Source organism: Gouania willdenowi, chromosome 20 (assembly GCF_900634775.1).
Source record: "Gouania willdenowi chromosome 20, fGouWil2.1, whole genome shotgun sequence".
Lineage (NCBI taxonomy): Eukaryota > Metazoa > Chordata > Actinopteri > Blenniiformes > Gobiesocidae > Gouania > Gouania willdenowi.
The window spans coordinates 1,805,781-1,830,649 of record NC_041063.1 but is presented as its reverse complement, the minus strand read 5'-3'; the positions used below and the strand labels follow the sequence as shown (position 1 = coordinate 1,830,649).

Genomic DNA, 24,869 nt, shown 5'->3' with positions numbered 1-24,869 from the left:
TACAGTTATATGTACAGTTCTACACACATGTAGTTAAAATTATTAAAATATGTTCCATATCAAGCTTTCCCACATTGTACTATTTAAAAATAAATAAATGTAGGGGTATACTGACACAAAAGAGGCTCAGATGCCCACACCTAAAATATAAAAAGCCATATTTTAATTGATTATGAAGCCTAACAAGGTAATCAATAGATAGGAAAGAAATTAGATGACATATATTTGTTTTTAACAGGGCTGTAGTCAACCACGGAAATGGTTGGTCGACCAAGACTATGGCACACGTAGTGATTAGTCGACAAAAAAAATAAGGAGAAGGAATGAGCAGGTGCAGAGGAGGACGAGGAGGAAAGAAAAGAGGGACACATACAGTATTTTGTTTGACGTTTTGTGGTGCCAATTTGCTTTTAAACACCATTTCATTTATGATATGAACCTTATTCAAGTATTTATATCAGAGCCCGACAATTCAAACCTGTTTTTTCCTCATACAAATGACATATTTACGCTTTAAGCCTGCTTTTATTAATAACCTGTCAACAGAACAGATCAGCGCACAGGGAAACAAATGTACGTCAAACACAGCTGCGCAGTGTGCCCCGCTGCACCAGAGACAGCAGTGGATCTGTTTACATAATCCACATATCAAATATAAAGATAATCCATGTTCTTGTGCAGAAAAAGGATTGATTCAATTCAGGCCTGTCTTAATGCTTTTTTTTTTTTTTTTGTAACCTGCACTCACTCACAACAGCTGTTGTTGGACATAGAATCATGTTTAGGCATGAAATAAATTGAATTTGATATTTAATCCTAATCACCTATATAAGTGCATTTTTTGTTTATTTATTTATTTTTTTTATCGATATTGAAACTGATACCATTGCTGGTCGACCAATGAAAATCTTGGTCGACCACGATGGCATCGACCAATTTGTCGACTAAACGATCAAAGATGGCAGCCCTAGATTTTAGTGTATTTTATGGAAAGCTAACACAAGAGGAAGGTTAACTTTTATTATGTTTTTTATTTGAGGGTAAGTAATTTTGATTAATTGTAATAGAACTTTAGTAATTGAGAACGTAATTGTGATTGACTTTGAGGATTAAGAAATAATTGTAATTGAATTGTAATTGGAAAAAATGGTGGTCACTGTAATCGTAATTGAATTGTCATTGAACATGGGTAATTGAAAACGTAATTGTAACTGGAAAATATAATTGACCCCGACCGCGTTGTAAATAAAGATAATTACTTTGTAATTGTTGGTTCCCAGCGGCTGGAGGCCTTTTCTCACCTCGTCCTTGGAGCCACATTTGTCTCCCGTCCTGTGGCTTTGGGATTAAGTTGTGAAAGTAGTTCAGAATGGGTAAGCACTTATTTCTGTCATTCTCATTCTGCCTCCCTCTGTGTGTGTCTATGTGTATGTGGGAGATAGAGGAGAGCCCGCCTGAATGCTAATGTGTAAACAGAGCCGAGTGAGGAACCCTTCTGGATGCTGATAGATTGGGAACCGCTGAGTCTCTGTATAAGACTCAAAAACACAAATGAAAGCTCTTGTTGATTTCCACTGCGGTTTGTTGTCAACAAAGACATTAAGTTCATAATGAGATGCTAAGTAGCATTGGCTTTATAATTGCTCATTTACAATCTATTTTCCCTGCTGTGAAGTGAAGGAATGAAATGACACTACCGACAGTGTGAATTACCTGTTCACACACACACACACACACATACTCACACACACACATGCACACACACATGCACGCACACAGACAACCTTATAGAACACAAGCTACTGCTTCAGGTTGACACTGAAGGATGAAATATACACAATATATATCAGCAAAACAGTCACATTAAAATATAACTTTGAGCATTTTATATACAACAAAAAATGACATTGTTGCCGCATGCACACACACCACAATCCAGCGCTCCATCGGGCAGCACACACACAAATGTCCATCTATCTATCTATCTATCTATCTATCTATCTATCTATCTATCTATCTATCTATCTATCTATCTATCTATCTATCTATCCATTCACCCATCCATCCATCCATCCATCCATCTTCAGGGCTGCTTTGTCAGCACACACACACATTTCCACACTTCCTTCCGTATTACTCCCACATCATTTATTTATTTTACTTGTCTCTCTTCCTCGTACTGTTTACATGGTCACATGGGACTATATGTGTGAAAGCACCCTTAGTGTCACTGTTGGATTAGGATTTTTCAGTGATCGGTTGCTAATGTCTTGGGAGAGTAAAGGTGCACATGTAGCTGTGGGGTGGGGCAGGTGGCGTGGGGTGCAGCGTGTTTACGACAGTGACATAACCAAAAGAGACCTTTAGGGGGAGTGCTAAGCACACGTTACTTAGTTCTGCTTTAAATCGTTTAACAGTAAAACATACTTTAAAAGATTAGTTAAGACTAATCCAGTTTTTGTTTTTACTGATCAAGGTAACCTATAATTTTCAAGTTTGATATACATTTATATTGAAATACAATAAATTTCAATACAAATCATATTCCACCAATCTCCTTCTTGACCTGTATAGGTCAGACGTTTTGTTTTAAGCCCACAGCAGTGCCAGATGATTGTTGCTCATGTTGATGTTTTCCTTTAATATGTCATCGGAGTATCGTTCCACAACCATTGGAAAAGCATTTAAGTTGATCAATGTATCCACTAGCCCACATAAGATACCCCCATTCCGTGGTTGGGAATCATTGTGGTACAGCTTTTGTTTCCAACTTTTCAAGAGACAAGTATTGAATAAGAATAAAAAGTTGTGTTACAATTTTGAGGGAAAATGGTGGATTTGAAGAACTCAAACTCTTGCAGTAGTATCTTTAATATAATCTCTTTGTGTGAAACATTCAGGTTTGTTTCTTCGGTCACAATCACTTTTAAGGCGATTGAAATCAATGCTAAAAATATTGATAAGAACCCATGACTTATCTTTCCTTCCTGAGAGTTGATGCTGAATAATTCATTAGGACTGTGCTAGAGAAACGCACATAGAGGGAGACTGGGTGCAATGATCAGGTACTGAGGTGATGTCATCAAAAATGTGTTGAAATTGATCAAAAAGCAGAAAAACACGTGTGGTTTGCTACAAAAGCAGTCAAAGGTGTAGAATGAAAAAGAGAATAAAAGGAAGAAGAGATGGGTCGAGGCCAAAGAAATAAAGAGAATATTGGGGTTTTCTTCCAGTTTTCTCTCCACGTGTCGATGCTTTTAAATGGCCGCGGGCTCGCCTGAGGCTGTGTTCACTTTACCAACCACTAGAGTCAGAAGAAAAGACCAAGTTCACTAAACAACAACTGCACAAAATCAACTACTAACTTTTGTACTGACCTGCCCAAGGGCTTAGAAAGTGTGTTGTAAATTTAAAACTGTTCGACTTATTAACTATTTATACGTACAAGAGCAAATGATAAGAGTGCAATAGTGGATGGTTGCAATACGTGCACAGAAGTATTAAAACTCTTACTGTTGGTCATTTATAAACTGTGTAGAATAATGCTAAATGCTATCATTAGGGCTGATATAATGGTTTTGTGTTACCTACTGTAATAAACTGTGGCTGTGTTGTAAATATCATACTAATGTACTATTCATACTAAGTCTAACGCAAATATTTGTATGTAATGTGTTCACATTTAATAGTAGAAAAACGTGAGAATTTTTAACAGAAATAGTCATAATCAACCCTCCCATGATGCACTGTGGGCGGAACGTAAAATCGCCCTGGGACCGTCTTCAAGCTAAAGATCAAACATCTCCTTTCCAAACTAAAAGTACCTCTTCTTGTCTTCTATTAGTTTTTTTTTGTTGCTTTTTTTTTTTTTTTTTTTACCATTTTGTAAATAGGACTCTTGTTTTGAAGTTAACAGGAAGTTTTGTCAGAAGCACAATGGAGGGTTTCCAAAAATCTCAGAAATGTCAACATGAAATGTGTTTTCCGCAAGTTTTATGAATCAAATGAGCACATGTTGATATTCTACTTGGTCACTTTCTCACTTAAAATGTTTTCAGAACTTTCAAAGTAAAGGTGGAGAATCAGAAAAACAGAGATATTTATCCTCAGTGTGATTCAAGTTTTTGTTGTTGTAGGTTTGAAATGCATCTTGGGAAACTTGGATGTATACTGGGAACGCTCATCATCCTATTCATACTTATAGTATATAGTAGACAGTATGTACTCAGTGAGTTTGTAGTGTATAGGACGTGCCATTTCAAACACTGCTAATGTCTATGTCACTGAGTTATTTAGCACATGGAAATGTCAACTGTAGCTTCACTAAGGGCTCTATTTTCCCGTCTGGACTTTAGCGTTTTTTTGCGTGCCTGCAGTTACGCGCTTCTCTCCTACACGTATTCTCCAGTCCAGGTTCCTGACACGCCCACCGCGCGTATGTAGCCAAAAACCGCATAGTCTGTGAATGAAGGCGGGCTGAAGGAAAGGAGGTGGTGATGTCATTTTTTTGGGCTGTCTAGAAATCACGAAACATGGAGTTTTCCCAACACTTGTAAATGTCATTGAAATCTGTGAAAATGATAAAGTTAACTTTTATTTTGAAACGCCTTCATTGATAAACAATGTAACAGGTTGATTTGATCAGATTATTGATCAGATTACTAGAGGATCGGCCACATTCTGTTTGAGTCACAGTTAAAATCTCTCTCCTTGATCATCATCATCATCATCATCATCATCATCATCACCATCTTCACCATTTTAATCAGTCTGATATCTGTCAGTTTGTAACGAGCTACAGCAGCAACACACACACACACACACAAACGCACACACACACACACACACACACACACACACACACACACACACACACGCACACGCACACACACACACACACACACACACACACACACACACACACACACACACACACACACACAGCTGATGCACGAGTAAAATATAATTAAATGTAACACTTTTGGTCTCGTCTAGAACTGGTAAATATAATGTTTCACCTTATGGGGGCGCTGCACTTATTCCAGGAAGAACGTAAGAGGAAAAGGACTTACACACAACGGAGAATGCGTGTAAAGCCAGATTTGAATGGGAACGCCCACATTTCAGGGCTGCTCCACCCACAGTGCGTAACTGGGATGAAGGCACGCAGTGACTGACTTAAGTACAGGGGGAGAATAGCACACAGCCACAAACAGCACTGCTGCGTGGCTTTTTAGACATGGGAGAATAGAGCCTTAAAGGACTAATCCAGTCACCTGTGTGCAAGACAGCAGCAGTTAGCGTTTAAAGGCAAATTTTAAATAACTGTAAAAAAAATATGTTATTGAGACAAAAATCAGAAAATACACCAATTATATCTAGACACCATGAAGATATTGGTCATTTGTCTTTAACATGGATTATCAGTGAAAAATAATTACGATTTTTTTTGCATCGACTCCAATTGTTCACATTAGAGCAAATTTCAAAATGCTGAAAAAAAAAAAAAAAAAAAAGAAAGCAAGAATCTGTAAGTGTTTACATTACTGTTTATTATCAAACATTTTGATAAACTGTGAGCTAAATTTATCATAAATCAAAATTTTGTGCATCGTTTGATGTCAAATGAGCAAAAAAAAGGTTCAACACGTATTACAGTTTAAAAAAAAATTAAATCAGAGTATTGGATTTCAACGTTTGCAATTGGTTTAAATGTACAAACGTTTATTCTGCATTGGTGCTACATTTTGGTGAAAGTTTAAAATCTCTAGCATAAAATATTGATTTGTAGTTAGTTTTTTAAATTCATTAAATTTTTAATCTAAAATTTATCCTGGCAGCTTTGGCTGCTTGGCCCCTAATTATAGAAAAACTATGAATTAATATTATTATTGAAAAATATGCAAATCACAAAATTTCTAGCTTTATTCCTTCATTTAAATTTCAGACAATATATTAATTTTAATATACTGTATTAATAGATGTCAGATGAAGCCTGTGTTTTCTCTACTGTAAGGAACTACGGATGCTTTTTCCCCTCGTTTGTAAAATATATAATCCTATTACCCAGTCATCATCATAACTTGATCATTAAACATTTGGATCATATAAGGATCATCATTTGTGATTTTTAATGATTCCAAATTGTGCAATAAAACACCCAAATTGAGTTTCACTGATACAGCACAAACACATTACTTTCTCTACATTAGCAAGAATGTAATATGTTTATGATTGGCAGCTTGTACAACTCTAGTACAGATTATGGTAATGGCCTCCATCAAGGCCACAAATACGACAATAAAGAGCAAATCAGACAGATTGAAATGTGTGCACGTCTGTATTTATGGGTGAAGGATAAGAGGCCATCATTCGTGTGTGTGTGTGTGTGTGTGTGTGTGTGTGTGTGTGTGTGTGTGTGTGTGTGTGTGTGTGTGTGTGTGTGTCACAGGGGATTTAGGAGACACTGCTTCTTAAATTTCAGAGGAAACCAGCTGACAGGAAAATGAAATATACTGACCAGTTAAACAAACATAAAAAGATTAGCATCCATAAGTGCAGGACTGATGACCTGTGGGTGCACGACATGTATATAACCTAGACATGTGATAAACATAAGTAGATTTAAAATCATACATTCATTTATGCTGATATGTTTGTCTTTGCAGGCGCTTTGTTAGGGAAATTGTTGCATCCTTAATAATTGCTGTTAAATAATTATTTTAGTATTTTAACAAATAGTAATATGTCAGTTACAATATGTTGTGATTTTTTCTGTTATTTTGGTGCATTTTTTCTCGTTGTCTCGGGTGTCATTTTGTCTTTTTGTGGATTCTTTTGTAATGTGGTGTGTTTTTGGAGAAATTCTGTGTTCATTCTAGAGGACGCACAAAATTATTTGAGTTTTGGATTATTTGACTCATTCTATCCCAGCCCAGCCCTAACACAGCACAAATTCCTCCCATCTGATTGGTCACACACACGGGAAAGCGGGGAGGGGGGCATTTCTACAAGTACAAATCTGTTTTACTACCGACATCTCGCAAAATGTGTTGCAAACCTCAAGCAGCACAGATTCACGTGAGAAAAGTAGTTTATAAACAGTATTTACCGCCAGTAAATGAAAAACATCACATTTTACAACCTCACATCACATTCTGCAAACTCTCACATTTTGCAACATATCTACCTTCATACATTTCTCCTATTATTTACTGTGAAAGAGAATCGATTAAACACCTCAGCGCAGCGAACAGAGGTGGAGATGTGGTTAGACTGACAGGAAATCCTCTCTATATCATGCTTGCCGTGTTCAACAATTTCCAAGGTCATTTCTGCTCTCCCTGCAGAAAACCTCTGTCACTTTTAATAAGTTTTAAAGAGAGCTTATATTTTTTCTCCTCTGTCAGGCTGAGGAGCCGATGGAACGGCCACGGGCAGAGGCAATAACAAAGTGCCGACAGAACTAGAAGGTGTGAAGTGAGCAGGCTAACAGTGTACACTGTTGCTTTATGGAAAGTACAGCCACAGAGAAACCAGTGTGAAGTGTGTGACGGACTGAGCAGTGAGCAACGAGTCCCTCTAGGCATCACTGATCACTACTGATCACTGCTGATCCTCTTCTATAGCAACAAATATAACAAAGATATTCTGTTATCTGTGTGTAAAAAATAAAACATTTAATTTTCCTGTATTTTATTTTATTTTTTACTGATTAACGCGATTAATGCAATTATTTTGCGATGCCAACACTTTTAAACGGCTAGGGCTAATGTTGAAGGGTTTACAGTTACAGTAAATGGAGGTGAAACTAGATGTTGTTAAAGTTACTCAGAACAAAACATTTTTTGGAAAAATTACACATTTTCTTTCAGAGATTAAAAAGGAGTAAATTAGATCGCAGTTGGAGAACGTTAGCATGAACTTGGCTGCGAGATCTTTGAGGGACTGTATCATAATGTTTCACAATAAATAACATTACTATTTAACGTTTTCTTGAAAAGGAAATCCACAATGAGAGTATATGTAAGTACAAACGTAAATAAAAAGAGAGAGAGTTTCTAAGCCAGAGCATAGAAACAATTAGGGATCGGAATCGAAAACGGGTTATTTCTGAGAACCGGTTCCCAGCAATCCAATTCCTAGGAATCGTTTGTTTGCTTGCCTGTCAATTCTGCTAATCGGTTGCTCTGACATCGCAAATACGTAACGATAAACTCCTACAGGTCCTGTATATTGTGTTTATGCTAGCACTAAGTGAAGCTCCTCCCACCATATAGTTGTTTGCTGTCCACCGTAGAGAATCCACCTCCTCCACCCGCAGCTGCGCTGTCCTCCGTGCTGTGTTTGTAGCGTCTCTGTAGCTACGCTACTCACTTCTGTACACTCGCGCTAAACTTGCTTCTTGCTCAGACTTTTCTTCCAAAAACAACAAACTTCAGCAAGAACACACCTCGTCTCCAGTTTATGTTCTCATAACAAGTAATCAGACATGGGAGATGGACTGGTTGTCTTTAGTTTGCACTTTCACACGTTCACACATAGCCGATGACGACACATGTAACAACGGGGACGGCGTCTCTGAAGATCCATTTATAGAAATATAAACAAAGGCTAAACTAAAGCTTTACCGTTTAAATACATAACAATAAGTGTAGCTGTACTTTTGGTAATATGTTCTTTTTTACAGAATAATTATTTGTTTTATGTCTGAAATAGTTTTGGATCAAGTTGTTCAAGTTTAAAAGGAGCACTATAAATATTTGTAGTAAATAAAGAGTTAAAGCCAACAAATCTATTTGTATTTTTTAATTCCCTCACCCAATGAGAATAGTTAGACACAATTAACATTGTAGCTTTACTAATACGTTACTCTGAACTATCTTACAACTTACTATTGTAGTTGTGCTAGTTTTATCATCATAAAACACAAAGTATGCAATGGAAAGAAGAATTTGATCTGGATTTCTTACGTGTTCTTGTCGGTCGAGCCACTTGTCCACCATTGGGTGGTTGCTGCTAAGAGACAATCGGTTCATGTCTCTCTGGAACTGAGTGGACCAGCCATTCGCATCACGAGGAAGACTCCGGTAAGCATGAGCTCCTTTCCCCTACACAACACAGATGGAGAAAAGATGAAAATACTCATAAAACTAGATAATAAATAAAATCTCAATGGGGAGGAAAGTTTTTTTTAATACTTGGTCAAGTGCTTGCATTCTAAAGCTACGAAACAAACCATTTGGATAATTTCAGTGAAGTGCTTTGTGCAAATGGATGGATGTTAACAACAGAAAAAAGACAAAAAAAACCTTGGAAACTGGTTATATTTGATTATTAGAAGAGGACTATAGATAATTGATACTGCCAAAGAAAAACAAGTAAAAAGAAAATGCTTTTAAAGTCTCAAATTAGCACCCAAACACCATGCAGGAAGATAACATTGGTTTTAAGAAAGAGGGGAGATGCTTATCCCCTGGATGGGGTTACAAGCCCCCGTGTGATTTCTAATGAGCATGAAAGAGCCTGAGGAAAGGCTGCAGACAGGGACAGTAAAACAGGGCTGGACTGCTGTACTATAGTGTCTGACAGCCCTGATAGCATCGCAGTCTCAGTCTCAGCGTGACAAAGGAACGCTCTCCCACACACTGACCACAGATCAGGTTGTAAAAACCCAGGGAAAGTCATAAACTAACAGGCTCACACTGAGCCACCTAATCCCATCGGAGCCTGATTCACTACAATCCCAAGTGAAAATGCTAAACCTGTGCTGTCCGCTAGTAAATTGTAAATAGAGTTGATAACGGCTTGAAAAGTGTTGGATTCCGCCTGAATGAAGTAGAGAAGTCGCGGGAACGTAATGTGGCCAAGGAGAGCGACCACACACATGATATGAAATATTGGACGTGTCAGTGAAAAGAAAAAATAATATATTCTTGGATTACAGTGAATGTTGCAAACTATAAATATTTCATACAGTAATGTAACTAAATCAGACTTTAGATAAGAATTTGCATATATATACAGTATGATCAATTCATGCAATAACTTTGGTGAATGTGTTACAAGTGCATCGATACAGTATATTGAGTACAACAATAGAATGTACAGTACATAATCTCACTGTGGACTAATGATGAGTTGATGAACTTGTTTGACTTTAGATTGACTTGGATTAGTGAGGCTGGGGTCTCTCTCTGGGGTCTCTCTCTCTCTCTCAAGTACCACCTGTAGTGTCATTGTGTACCCCTAGACCCCTAAATCAAAACTTGTTGATACTTTTGTCTACTAATAAAAGCTAGTCAGTAATACTGTTTACATATGACAAAATAAAATCAGAACTCAGTTTTTTTTGGAAGGTATTAATATAAAAACTATTGTTGTTACAATGAAGGCCAAACAAAACCTAATATCGTTCAATATCAGGTTGATAAATAGTATTTGAAGCTTTAAAAAATGCATTATATTTTAGTCGACTAATGCCATTTAGTTGACTAAAACTAGACTAACTCTGAAATAGTCCTGATATCTACGTTTCAGTAAAACTAAATTGCATTTTAATCTAAAGACTATGACTAAAACTAAATCAAACTTTTCCAGTAAAAATAGTTTATTGATATCTTCAGTACTCAATGAAAGTTTACAATCATTTACACCCTAGGTTCCCAAAGTGGGGTACGGGTACCCCCATGGGTACGCGTATTGTCATAGGGGGTACGTGAATAAAAATGACAACATTGGAAACTAGAATATAAATAGAACAGTTAATGTTAATGCTAGGTTAATGCTATTGCTGGGCTAATGCTAAGTGAATGTTAATGCTAGGCTAATGCTAGGTTAATGCCAATGCTGGGCTAATGCTAGGTTAAAGCTAATGCTAGGTCAATGTTAATTCTAGGCTAATGCTAGGCTAATTCTATTGCTATGTTAATGCTAGGTTAATGTTATTGCTAAGTTATTGCTAGGTTACGGTTAATGCTAGGTTAATGCGATTGCTAGGCTAATGATAATGCTATATTAAAGTTAATATTAGGTTAATATTAATGCTAGGCTAATGCTGTTGCTGTGCTAATGTTAATGTTGATGCCAGGTTAATACTATTGCTAGGTTAATGCTATTGCTGAGCTAATGCTAGGTAAAAGCTAATGTTAGGTCAATGTTAATGGTAATCCTAGGCTAATTCTATTGCTATGTTAATGCTAGGTTAATGCTATTGCTAGGTTATTGCAATTGCTAGGCTAATGCTAGATAATGCTAATGCCAATGATAAGCTAATGCAGTGCGACACGGGCCAGCACCTGCATCCTCACTTGTATTTTCTTCAGGAAATGCAAATATTCTAGATTCTGATTATATATTATTCCTCAACAGGCTAGGTAAAATTCACAGTAGGGCTACATTTGATATGATATTACATTATTATGTTTTTTAAGAGTACAAAAGTGGGGGGTACATGGGTTCAGACTAAATGTCTCAAGGGGTACGGGTACACTGTTAAATATTTAGCTAAACTTAATTTAGGGAGAAAAAACTCTTGTGTCCGATGGTGTTAAATGCATCCAAAGTGGTTCTTTCTTTATTTTCTAAATATTCTAATGATCAATTTGCCACATTAAGCTCCACCCTTTCCAGTATTTTAGCACCAGTTTGTGATGGTCCATAGTGTGGCCTGTAACAACTAAAGTGTCTTTAAATGGGATTAACATCCTTCTCTTCCCTGCATGCTAATCATGTGCAGGGCTGCTGCCTCACGTTCAAAGCACTCCATCACGTCTCCTTTTTAACATCACTCCCTGATTGGAAACACACCCTTCACTGCATGAAGTAAAGGTCTTACAGCACCGTGTGGGGGGCAGTCATTGTATAAAAAAGGTGTTTTATGTCCCTCTTCTTCAGAGACAGCAGGGTAGAGGAATACGAGCTGGTTTTAGTCATTTTTATTTGATCTTTTTACAAAGACCTAAAAACTCTGAATGGGGGTGATTTTTGACTAAAGAAACAAAGGTTTTACAGGCTCAGCTCATCTTTCTTTAAACGATGAGAAGAAGAGCTGTTATCAGTGGGAAAGAGATACAGATAAAGACTTTCCATCCTGTATGTGTGCCGTTACGTGGAAAAAGAGAAAAGGAGTCGTGATCAGCAGATTTAGAGCAGAAAATGTGTTGATTCTATTCACATTATCCTACAAGTCATTTCAAGTGACAATTCTAATGAAAGTCGCCTCTATCTTGTTTTATGAGTATGTTTTTCTTAAATGTGTTGACCGATCTTGCTTCAATTCAAATTAAAAAGGACTTGCATCTATTTGTTAATTCCATCAGATTAAAAGGAGAAGATACATTAATTCTTACAGATCTAGATATTGACGACTTTATCTGACATATGGGTCATTTTATGTCATTTCACAAATGGCGCGCACACACTTCGGTCTAAAAAAATGTACACATTTTTCCCAATAGTTCCGCGATTATTCAAAAGGCACACTTTCAGTTTGGTCAAATGAATTGTTTAGATATAAATATTTTCAGTCATCCTTATTTTTCTTCCATTTTCAGCTTCCAGTATCTCAGGAACTACATCACATAGGAAACTGAAATGTGGTATAGTAATACAGCTCCACCTACTCTCTCACTATATACAAAAATATCTGCTATACATCCTATCTGGTGGACATGCCAGCCCTTCAGAATTGGAAAAATGTTTGTCAGGGTTATGGGTCTGGAACAATATTTGGGCCTTCAGTAAACAACTGAGCATATGTCCTCGGTAAGTTTATCAGCTTTGAGCTATGAACATAGACTGTTCACATCACTAATGATTCGTCATATATACTGTATGCATTGGTTCTTGTGTGATAGTCTCTTGAAATCCGAAAAAAGTTTACATTTATAGTATAAAGATTACTTTATTCTTGGGATATAAAACACATTTTCTTTATGTGACTTCTTTATTTTTATTTTGGACCCTAACTTTGGGTTATTTCCCCATTTGTCAATAATGAAAAACCTTTACATGAAGCCATTGTAGCTGGCCTCTGTGTCTAATAATAATTTGTCATTTTTGAATTTGCTGAAATGACAAAGAATAACCCTTGTGAGAACTTGCAGGAGTGCAATCCTACTCGACCAACTTTGTGCTGCTGTAAAGAAACATTGGAAGTACAGTGCCAATCCCAGTGGAATCAGTTAGTGGAGTTAGTGGCCACCGAAAAGACAAAGTTAGTTTGCAAACTGAAGGTTTACACCCATGACCCCACTTGTACCCTTCTGGAAAGCTGCCCTAGTCAAACCTGAAACAAAGCCGTCACAAGCATAAAGACTCAACATGAAACCAAACAATGTAAATGAGATCAGTTGAGTTCTTCACACCCTTGCTTTGCCTCAAATCACAAAGTCAGAAATATTTTTGCATAATTATAGGCTGAGGAGCTCACCTTTCTGTCCAGGCTGCCTGTGCCTCGGTTTTGGTTGGGTTTGTGGCTGTACTTATGGGAACCAGCAGTTGTGGACCAACGAGCTGGGTTCTTTCGGGACGGTTCATCTGGACCAACCAGTAACTGATCAGTAGGAACGTCAGCCATAGACGGATCGCTGCTTCGACGGACATTTAGAGCCATATCTGTGGAAAGGGGAGGAAGGTAAAAAGATTTGAGTATATGAAAGTTTCATAAAGGCATAGAAATTAAAACATATGATCTATATCATGAAGCAGTTATTTTAAAAAGACGAATGGAGAGACAACATGTACTTTCTCTAAATCAACTTTTGGATCCCAGAAGACGCAACAGTTCACTGCAATGAGGCTGGAATCAAATTCCATAATCTCACAAACTGTCAAACAATCCAAACAATAACAATGATAATAATGTTAATAATAGCAGAACACTAATCAAAATGAGAAAAAATGTGCTGTGTTTTCAGATTTTTTAAAGTTCCATAAAAACCAATCATTGTGCATGTTAGGCTTGTCTTTTCCCTAAAAATAAAGAATTGAATGTACTGTAGATGCTTAAAAATCACAATAGTTTGAAAACAGCTAAAAAAGACCAAAACGGAACAAGAGTGTAAATGTGTTTATTTAATCTCATTACCATTATACCTACAGTGAACCCCAAAAGGATCCCACAGTATCCACAGTTAGAACAGTCTGTATGGTTGAATGGAGCATCTAAAAGAATCAACAGAAAGTTGCGCCACACAGTAGAAAAACCAGCACTTTGTTACCAAAGGAAATCCAGGGAGTTTTACTGAATCCTACTTAAAATCTCTCAAAATGCCAAGCAGATTTGTTAGTTGTAGTAACCAGGATGTTGCACTCGTCACTAAATGAAGGTCAGACGTTATTTCTAAAGGCATGTGTGGAGTAATCTGAGAGAAAGACCTGAATAATGACTAAACATACAAGTAATATCAAGATTAAATTCAGGATTAGAATCCCAACCCTTTCCCTTAGAAAAACCAAGAAAATCCCAGTTTTTGATAATAAATGTAAATTATAACAAAAGCTGTACTTGAAGGTGTTGGCTTATGATCAATGGCAGGCGTGGCGTAAAACAGGACAGTTTTGAACCCGGATTTTCCCAGGGGACTGTATCGTTGTTACATGGAGTACTATTGAGGAAGGATGACAGCGCTACTGACAACCGTGACTGTGTACTGGGTGAGTAGTTCATCTTTCTTTTTTACCTCGTTAGAAAGGCGACAAATCTCTTCCCGTAGTTTGGTCATTTCTTTGTTGGCGTTTAATAGTAAAATGTCTTTCTCTGACGGCAGGTGAGGAGCAGCGTCTCCACCGTCTGTAGAAGCAGCCATGAATGACGATGTTCTATTCAGACACTCTATGATATTCTTGTTAAATATTACACCTCTTGTTTCAAAAGGTTGTTAAATCATAACAAGAATACGGTAAGAGACTGTATAAAGCTAGAGGCTTCATAAACTAAAAGGTGTCTTACAATATTACTCTGTAATTATTTCACATTAATAATAAATGACCTCTACAAATAGCACATTTGGGGTTTAGCTGTATCAGAGTGTAGATGCTTATTGTACCTCAGAGAGCAGTGTCGTGACCAGTAATAAAGTTGATTACCTGTAAACATAAACACTTCTACAGCTATATTTTAGATCCAAGCATATGTTTTGCTTTTCTATTTGTCGACAGGGACCATTTTCCACTCATCAAAACACTATATTTAAGCCGGCATTGCCCATTACTAGACAGAGTTCATGAAGACAAGCAATAGTTAGCCTTCCACATTCAGGACTCAAACACAATGACTGCTATTAAATGCCAGCAATGTGCTTTAAAGCTTCCAAACTTTCCACTCATATGTTAGAGTTAGAGAGTTAATATGCAAACAAGTACATAAATATGTCAAAAAACCTCAATAAACAATATCATTGACGAACAAGTCGGATTTCTAAAGTGTTTCATATGGAAAACTCAACAAGTCTCAAAGGCACTCCTTAATACAATATGCATTACTTTATTTGAAATGTGTTTCATTTATTTCATCTACTGCTCGGAGCACTCCTGACAAAAGCAAGGGAATTGAATCAAGAAACCAGTTCTTGTGGCCAGACATGGCCCGTCATGGTGGGTCTACTTTTAAATTACACTCGAGATCCAATAAGGACAGGTAATAAACTTCTGCTCCTTTCAGTAATGGATGGTTTGCTTTTAGTTGTTGTAGATGTAATGATATTCACCTTATACAGGGAGTGTAATTATCGTCCAGCATGATTAGATATGATGAAATTAGTGATGACATAAAAATCCAAGCAGACCGGGAATGGGAGCACGAAAAAGACGATGATTAAAAACTTCAAAAAAAGGAGAGAGGCCTCAGAGGATGTATTCATCAGCATTTTTATTCATGTTTCGAAAAAGTTGAAAACACTTCTACACAGATTTCTACAAGATACATAGTTTTTAAAAGCCTCACAGTGTTTGTTTAAGTGTTAATAGGTTATTAGAAGCAATGATAACAGTGTGTATGCTTTATTTTGGATTAATAGGCTAATGTCTCTTTAGCTCATGAGGTGGATTAATCTGCTTACAACTAAGAAGAAGATGAGAAATAATTGTCCTCTGTTTAATCACTTGCTGAATGAGCTCATATAGTAATGCTACATCTTGAGAGGATTGGAATACAAATGCTTGTTCACATAATAAACATTAAAATGATCTGGACTTAACGATCGACCGTGTCATACTTACTGCTTTATACACAATAGACTGACTTTTTTATTGTTATTTTTGGCCCAAGTATGGCTGAAGATCTTTGGCTTTGGATGTTTAAAAACGTATAAACGGCTTGTTCTTGACTCGTTATTGAACCGATTTGGAGACTGTCAGGTCCGATTGCAGCTCTAGGCCCAATGCTAAACTCATACACAAAGCAAACATCCGACATCTTTAGAAACAATTATCAAGTCTACAAGTATAGACCAGTGTTAATTTTGTTGACTAAAATGTTTTGTCCTAGTTCTCATCAAGTACATTTTTCTTAGGTGGCAAAAAACTAGACTATGACTAATTATAAAAACTACATGAGGACAAAAACCATATCAAAATATGTTAATATTTTTTGTCGACTAACAAAAGGAAGCAATAATTTCGTCACATGGGAGGAAATCCAATCTGAACTCATGTCATCATGGGGTCTTACGTAGCGATCATCAAATCTGTCGGTGTGTATTTACAAACATTAATACCATCCCATACCAGGCTGAAAAATCGTAAATGAATCTTTGAATAAAATGCATAAATTCTTTATATTTTAGATGATCTGGTTTAATTATAGTAATCAGAGAGATGTTTATCAACCATAACTTAACTTCATGTAACTCATCAGATATAAACTACACTAGATTCAGCAGCAGTGGTTTGTATTAAACAGTAAAAACACTAATGTAGTTTTTTTTGCTTTTCATGTGCTTTTTTATTTTTTTTTTAGAAAATGTTTTCATTATAAATGAGGAAATAAATTAGTTATATGCAATAACACTAATGGAATGACCAATATGCACAAACTTGTTTTTAAATGTGTACTGAAGAAGATTCTAGTGTTGATGTATTCACTTTCTTTTGTGTTTTTAAAGAACATTTTAACACTTTAAGTTGGGAATTGTTTTTAGAGGGTCTCCTTTAACACTAGCATGCCCAAGGTTTTCTTACTCCTGCTGCCCTGCCCAGAGGCCGCCAAATGACACTCATTTGCAACTCAGTGGGGCCACCTCTCTTATGTAAATAAAGCCATTCGATAGGAATGTGCAGCTAGGCAGTGACAAACTTTGGGGGTTGGTGTAAATGATGGCCAGTGTTGAGAAACCAGTTTCTCCCAGGTAGATGTTTGTTAATCCAAATAACATTATATGGAATTATTGGATAAGAATGGCCAAATTAATATGAGCCATGTGTGTTGTGATCAATTAATAAACCACAATAAATAAAATTAGAAAAATAAAAACAGTAATAAAGCAACCAAGCTCCTGTTTCCTACTCCTGTATTTTCACTATTTACTTTTATTGTTTTTGTGCTTATAAATCAAATGTATTGTTGCTATTTATGGTAAAGAAAGATTTCCGAGTGTGAAAAGGACTGTTTGAGTTCTCACTTTAAAAAGGTAGATTCACGAGGTCCACCATTCACTAACCAGGTCCATGAATTATTTTATTAAGCTATTATTTTACAAATTTGAAGAAAGTGCACAAGATGCACAAAGAATCAATGCTTCAACAGGGAAAAACAATCTCAATCTCTGTTTACACCATCAGTTATGCTGACATTATCCCTCTTGACCTTTGACCCAATGCGGAAGTACTGAACCATAGTGAAAGTTTGAAAAGGCTTATCACCTCAAGGTGAAAAAATAGCCAACTCAGGGCAGATATTTCACTGACTCTGGCGACTGAGAAGCAAGGATGTCAAAAGTTTACAGCTCTCAGCAGGCTTTGGAGATGATCCTAAATGACGCCAACCCCTGTGACTCCGATGGAGAAGAAATATCCCTTCAGCTGAGTTCTGACTCTGAAATTTCTTCCGGTAAGATTTTCTAAACATCCTTTTTTTTGTTTGCTGATTATGGCAGTTGTGTTTTTAATGTTTCATTAATCACATCTCAAAAATATGATCACCCTATACATGAGGAGGATTCGCCACCTTCAGAAAAGAGAGGTTGCCTGGAGACACACGAGCGGCTGACAGAGACGGCAAAAGACGGCACAGTGTGGCGTGAAGAACAGGTCGGAAGGCCTCTCCATCACAGCCCAATTGAAGGTCACGTCACAGATGGAGAGCCAACTGCTTTGGCCAGAAGAAAGGTGACGAGTCGCTTACAGAGTTTCTTCTGCTTCATAACTCTGGAAATGCTTCGGACCATTCAGGAGTGGACTGTCCAGCATGCACTCCAGACACAACATGAGAACTGGTTCATGGCCATACCTGAACTAATGGCGTTCATTGCCATCCTGCTTCTGTGGGGGATTGTCCGCCTTCCATCGCTGCATGACACATGGTCAGCAAAACTGGGACCGCCCCTGGTCAACAGGATTATGGCTCGAAACCATTTCAAGGACATCATTCAGCATCTACGCTTCGACGACAAGGACACACGTGGTGAACGAGTTGCGACTGACCGGTTTGCTGCAATCTCTGACGTTTGGGGGTCTTTTGTTGCCAACCGCATCACTTCGTACAACCCAGGCAGGCACATCACCATAGATGAGCAACTTTTTCCAACTAAGACTCGCTGCTGTTTCTTGCAATACATTGCAACGAAGCCGGACAAGTTTGGTATCAAGTTCTGTGTGGCATGTGACCTTAAATCCAAGTATGTGTGCAAAATCATCCCATATCTTGGCAAAGACCCCAGTCGTCCACCTGGGGAGAGATTGTCTGAAAATGTGGTGATGAAGCTTATGGAACCGTTTATGGACAAAGGAAGAATTGTTACAATCGACAATTTTTTCACTTCATTGTCACTAGCACGTCGACTGCACAGCCGGAAGACCACCCTCCTTGGCACAGTCAATAAGATTCGCCGGGAGCTTCCAGATTCAGCTAAAAATAATTTGGCCCGTGAGGAATTCAGCACACAAGTGTTTTCAACCTCTGGTGCCACACTGACTGTTTATGTGCCCAAACGAAAGAAGACTGTCTGCCTCCTCAGTAGCGTGCACAGCGTGGTGGAGACTGAGGCTACTCGGAAAAAAAAGCCGAACACAGTCACCGACTACAACAGCATGAAATGCAGTGTGGATGTCATGGACCAGATGGTTCGAAAGTACACTGTGCGTTCAGGAACACGGCGTTGGCCAGTCGCTGTGTTTTACAACATGATTGACATTGCAGCGCTGAACGCACATGTGCTTTATCAGGCATGCACTGGGGTCAAGGAGAGGAGGGTGGACTTCTTGCTGGAGCTTGCAAATGAGCTTGCCTGGTCTCACATGGCAGCCAAGGAGGTGAATGAGCAAAACCTTCAGCAACAACCACCCACACCTGATGTGGGGAAAAGGGCATTGTGCCAGGTGAAGTGTTGCTGCAGGAAAAACCGTGCCACCAAGCGTTGTATGTATTGTGACAAGTTTGCATGTGGCAAATGCATAAAGGAGGTGTGGCAGTGCCAGAAATGTTCACAAAATCTCTATTAAATAAATTTCACCAAGAATGCAAACAAACTGTTGCCGTCTCACTATTACTACTTTCTGTTGCAAAAGTTGAAATATAAGTTGCAACCTCTATGTAGCTGCTGTATGGGAAACACAAAGGAGAATACAAAAGGTCTTTGTGTCCTGGAACCTACCTAGCCACCCCCCCACCCTAGCTGAGGGGGGAGTAGTGGCCTCAGTAACATAACAATGGTCACAAGCTGAGTTGTTCACACCCGCCATCTGACACCAGCTTGGACATTAAAGGTATAGGTGTCAAATGACACCACTCTGGTCATGCTAGTGTTAAGTCCTGAGATGGGCCAATATCAGCCTATCCAATGGAAGACGTCTTCTCCTTTGGTGTTGGTACAAGGTATGACATTTTCTACAGCAGGTGGACCTTCACCACCCTCAGGATCAGGTTGAGGTGTTGTCATACCACAGACAGCTGGGCACCACATGTCCTACAGACCCTGAGACTGAGACCTTGGGGGTCCAACGCCTTTGTTTCAAGTAGCTTCCCCAGCTGTTGTTTAACCTGGCATGAGGTGACGGAGGTGTGTGTTAAGGGGGTGGGGTGTGGGGGGTGAATGAAGTTGATGAGGATGGGAGGGGGTTTGTTGGTGATTGTGTTCATACATGGATCAAGTTTAATCTCCAAAAGGCTTAAATAGGCTTCTATTTAATGAATGCTGATCCATCGTAGGTACAGGCTCTTAGACACTACCATATAATAAAAAATAAAATAAAAAAAACAGGGGGCATTCTTGTTTATGTGTTTGGCTGCTCACAAGGTCACCACATGAAGAACCTTCTCCCTCCCTGTTCTCCCTAACCAATATCCCTCTACTTAATTTGTGATGGGATTATCCTGGTGCTCAGAAGAGTTTTTCTGGTCCCAAGTATAATAACCAGCGCTGCTTTTTCAGACCAAGCTAGGAATCGATCTGCACTGATGGGAGAGTGAGACGGTTTGAAGGAAGAGAGGTAAATAAACCCAAACCCTGATCCCGCCCCCAAAGTGAGTGATTATGGTCGGGGTGGAGGGTCAGAGACGTAGAACCACCACAGGGAGGTTTGTCTCTCCATGGGCTATCACCTCGTATTGCTTTGGCCTTTATTTATCTTTCACACTCGCCTTGTTGGATGGGAAATAAATTGGCCTGAAAGGATTACAGCAGATAAGACACCAGCACAGACATTTCCCCTCAGTTTTGATTCATTTTCTTATGAATAGCACTACCTTAATGACACTTCTTTGCAAACTATTTTCTTGCCTGTGCCCTTTACTAATTCAAACTTCCAACCCAGAGGTAAAAACATTTCTAATGCATTACCTCTAGAGGTTTCCAATCACTGAAATGGAATGAAGTAAATAACCCTGATTGTACCTGGACGTTAGGGAGTGGCCATTTCTTTCTGACTGGCTGCCAACTAAATAGAGCTGGTGCTTCAGCATACTGATAAGGTCACAGAGAGGACAGTCGGAATTGACTATGCTTGAGTTCTTGTATTTCTCCTAATATGATGGATATTAAACTAAACAAACCCCGTCACATTTCTCCACCTTAGATATTAATTAGAATGTAAATCAAGTCAGTAAGAGTTACTTGGAGGGGTTCAAAGAAGACATATTAACCATTGCAAGCAGGCGAATATCACTGTGGCTCAGGATTCACTGTGATGAACTCCACAGGCCTTAATATCTTTGAATCCATTACTGGCTGGAAAGGTTTAGATGTAGCTTTTTTATACAAGCATTCATCTGTTTATTAAACGTCACAAAATTAATAATGTCATAGGTAGTGTTGATTTTGACAGCAAATTAAGATTTAGATTTAGTCTTTTGGCTAATATGCTATTTGGCATTTGTCAAAATGTAGTAATCAGGACTATTTCAGTTATAGTCTAGTCTTAGTTAAATAAATGACATTAAGATCTTTTTCAGGGAAATCACGCGGCTGAAACAGGATGTTGTCATGACTCCCATGCTTGTCTTTAGACGAGCCAACGTGTTCGCAGAGTGTCCATATTTCAATATATCTGAGCACAGTCATTCATGTTTCTGCGTCACGTTGATGCTGTGTCTCTGCTCATCATCATCCTCAATTTTCTCCTTCCACTGCTTCAGTGGGTTGGGTGCCAAGGATTTGCTCTACCAGAGGCAGGAACCTTCACTTATCTTGCATTTCCCGTTGGAGTTGAATAGAATAAAGGCTGGTAAGTTTATGGTAGTTTTTCTATATGTCACAGGTATATGGTTTATTATTAGAGCGGAACAGAAATTGTTTTTGCAGGGCTGAGTTAGGAAGTCTAGTTATATGAGCGTCGTACTTAAGATGTCGGACAAGACAAAAGTTACAGATTGGTGTAGAGTTGGTGAGGCTGAGTATGTTGAGATTGGTATATTTGAAGCGCCAGTCTACATTGTCTTCTTCTAACGCTCAAAAAAATATAAAAGACACATCAGCTGCATAAATTCAGCTTGAGAGTCTGTCAGCAGATGCTTTACCCAAGTTTTACTTTAGTTTCAGTCTTCGGCCTTGGTTTTCTCATTTTTGGGTTTTGGTTTCAGCCAAGAATTGGTGCATTCCTAATATTCATGTTGTAAATACACACAGAAAGATTTGATGTGATCAACGCGTAAGACCACATGGCTTGTCCCACCTTTGGATACCTTCCAAAGAAGAAACGTAAATACTGATATATTTTGATATAGTTTTCATTCACATGTATCCTTTAGTCATAATCTCATTATTGTCATTTCAAATACTTTAAGTCAATGACAACTGACAAAGATTAACCAAAAAACTCACACTTGTCCTATTGAAGATCAAAATAACAAGATTGTGGAATAAACCAATAAAGTATAAATGCTCACTATGAAAGTGCGACAATCTTTATTACAACGTTTGGTTGGATACAAAGAAGGCAATAAATGTATTTTAATCTATAAAGTGAAATAGAATGATTTCTAAATGTTAAATCCAAGGGAATTTAAATGATAAGAATAAACTGAAGGTTAGAGGTTACAGATTAAACGAGGTCGAGTCCCTGTACGTCTACAAATGCAAAGGTTCTACCTGCACACCAGGGACGGACACAATCTGGAGGATCTCTTGTGGCCTTCTGGCCTTGGCGTACTCAGAGTCCACTTTCCCACTGAACTGATTTAAATATAAATGCCAAGCTTCCATGGTTTCATAAAATATCTAAAAGCCTTTTTTTTCTTCCAGGGTTACTTTGAATATTTCAAGCTCCGGCAAGTTCAATGTCTGAATAAATTATGGCATTGAGCTGTTTTAACTCTCTCCCCAACCACATATTTATGTCCACTGGGATCAGCGTGGAGGACTTTCCACTGAAAACACAGAGACCTGAATCCTCCACAGGAGTAAAAACAGGACAGCACTGAAGCTGTGGGAACCAAGACTGTAGAGAGAGAAATTAAATATGAAAAAGATTGTCAAAGACTGCTGGTCACCCCAAGGCTGAAATGGGTCAAAGATACCACTTAAGGAGCTCATATGAAATGTTTAGCAAACCCTTATTGGATGGAATGTCAAGAAAGTACGACAAAGTTTAAATATCTGACAGCAGTGGACATTGTCTGATGACTGAGGATCGAACTCCAATGATGATTTGCTAAAGAAAACACTTTGCTCTTTACGACTCTCTCTCTCTCTCACACTTATTTCTGGGAGAAATAGTCTGTTCTTTCTCCAAGGTGAAGCCCATCTTCCTGATTACCCTCTCTACTTAAGGAGTGCTTGAACATTGAATGTGTGCTGGTCTTTTGGACCATCAACCCGACCTGCTCATGTCTGTTTTCCTTGTTTAGTCAGTCAATTTTAGAGCTTCTGTGTGGGTTCTCATGAGAGTTTTTTTTTTTTATTCACTTTGATTTACACTTTGTCAGGTTATTAGTTTGTATTTTTGGGGAGTTTGTATTAAAGACTTTTATTTTTTCAACTCTGTACAGGTCTGACAGTCCTTGGGCAGGAAACTGAATATTTCATACATATTGTTCTTATGAAGGTGTACAAATTTACAGATTAGTTGTTTCTTAAGTCATATATACAGTATAAACAAAAAATCGCAATAATCGCCTTATAGTTTAATATCGGGATATATTGTATCGTGTTGTATCAGGATATGAATCGTATTCCCAGGCAATACACACCCCTAATAATTATTGTAATGCTTAACTGCAAACCTAGAAAATGCTTGTAGGTTTTCATTTTGTGTCTAAAATGTAATTAAAAAGTGTAAATATTTCCACATAGCTGTCCATTATTGTCTTTTAAAAAAACATAGTAAATATAAAATCTATATGTATAGTAAGTAAGAAATCAGATGTAACAACCTAAAGTTTTTAGCCAACACGAGACAGGAAACATTGATGTACAGTATGTGTACAGTATGGCCATCTGCTCAAGAATGTTCTGCTGCAGATGATATCCAGATGAATAATGCTCCTTTAATAACCCAAGAAAGAAATAATCTTAATGTTATCAACGTCCATGTAACATCATATCTCTATCCTTATATAGACAGGACCCCCCTGCACACTAAGGCCTCGTGGGAGCTGCTAATCAACGAATAAAAACAACCTAAAACCAGACAAAAACAGCAACACAGGAACTATTTAGTGCTTTTCCATCATGGAGGGTCTTGTGGAGGGGGCTTTTAGTGATACGGGCCATAAATCTAACTCATAGTAAAGTCGCCAATGATTGAAAACAATGGTTCATCTTTGTCAGAAGCCAAAGGTAAGAACATGAAGTCCAGTGATAACAGCCAACACCCTTTGTCTGACTTTTAGTAACTGCATCACTTATAGTAGTAAAAATAGTTTAAAGGTGTCCAATATCAGAAATGTTCCACCCTTTTAGATCTGAATTGAAAGCACCTGGTTTTAAAGATTAAATAAAGATTTTATCACTAAAAATAGTTTGTGTTACAGAAAAAAAGATCTAGATAATATTAGATTTCTGTGAGTTTTGTGTCTCTGATTATTTGTGATACTATAACAGACATGGACAACTGGCAGCCTGGGGGGCCACATCCAGCTCTTGGTCTAGGTCTGTGTGGCCCCCAAAGAAAATGCATAAAATAACACCAAAATTACACAAAATGGCAGAAAAAATACATAAAAGGACAACAAGAACATACAAAAAAAGACTCCAAAAACCACTTAAAATAACAGG

The 24,869-nt window shown here is 37.9% G+C and overlaps 1 protein-coding gene across 3 annotated transcripts in view; it reads right to left on the bottom strand.

Moving 5' to 3' along the window:
* LOC114453931 (partitioning defective 3 homolog) overlaps positions 1-24,869 on the bottom strand; it is a 563,018-nt gene that overhangs the window by 337,103 nt on the left and 201,046 nt on the right. For all 3 annotated transcript variants that reach the window (XM_028433953.1, XM_028433955.1, XM_028433954.1), the window contains exons 4-5: positions 13,433-13,617; positions 8,973-9,110 (exon numbers count right to left, since the gene is read on the bottom strand). In XM_028433953.1, coding sequence (XP_028289754.1) covers positions 8,973-9,110; positions 13,433-13,617 — 323 coding nt within the window. The remainder of the gene's footprint in view (positions 1-8,972; positions 9,111-13,432; positions 13,618-24,869) is intronic.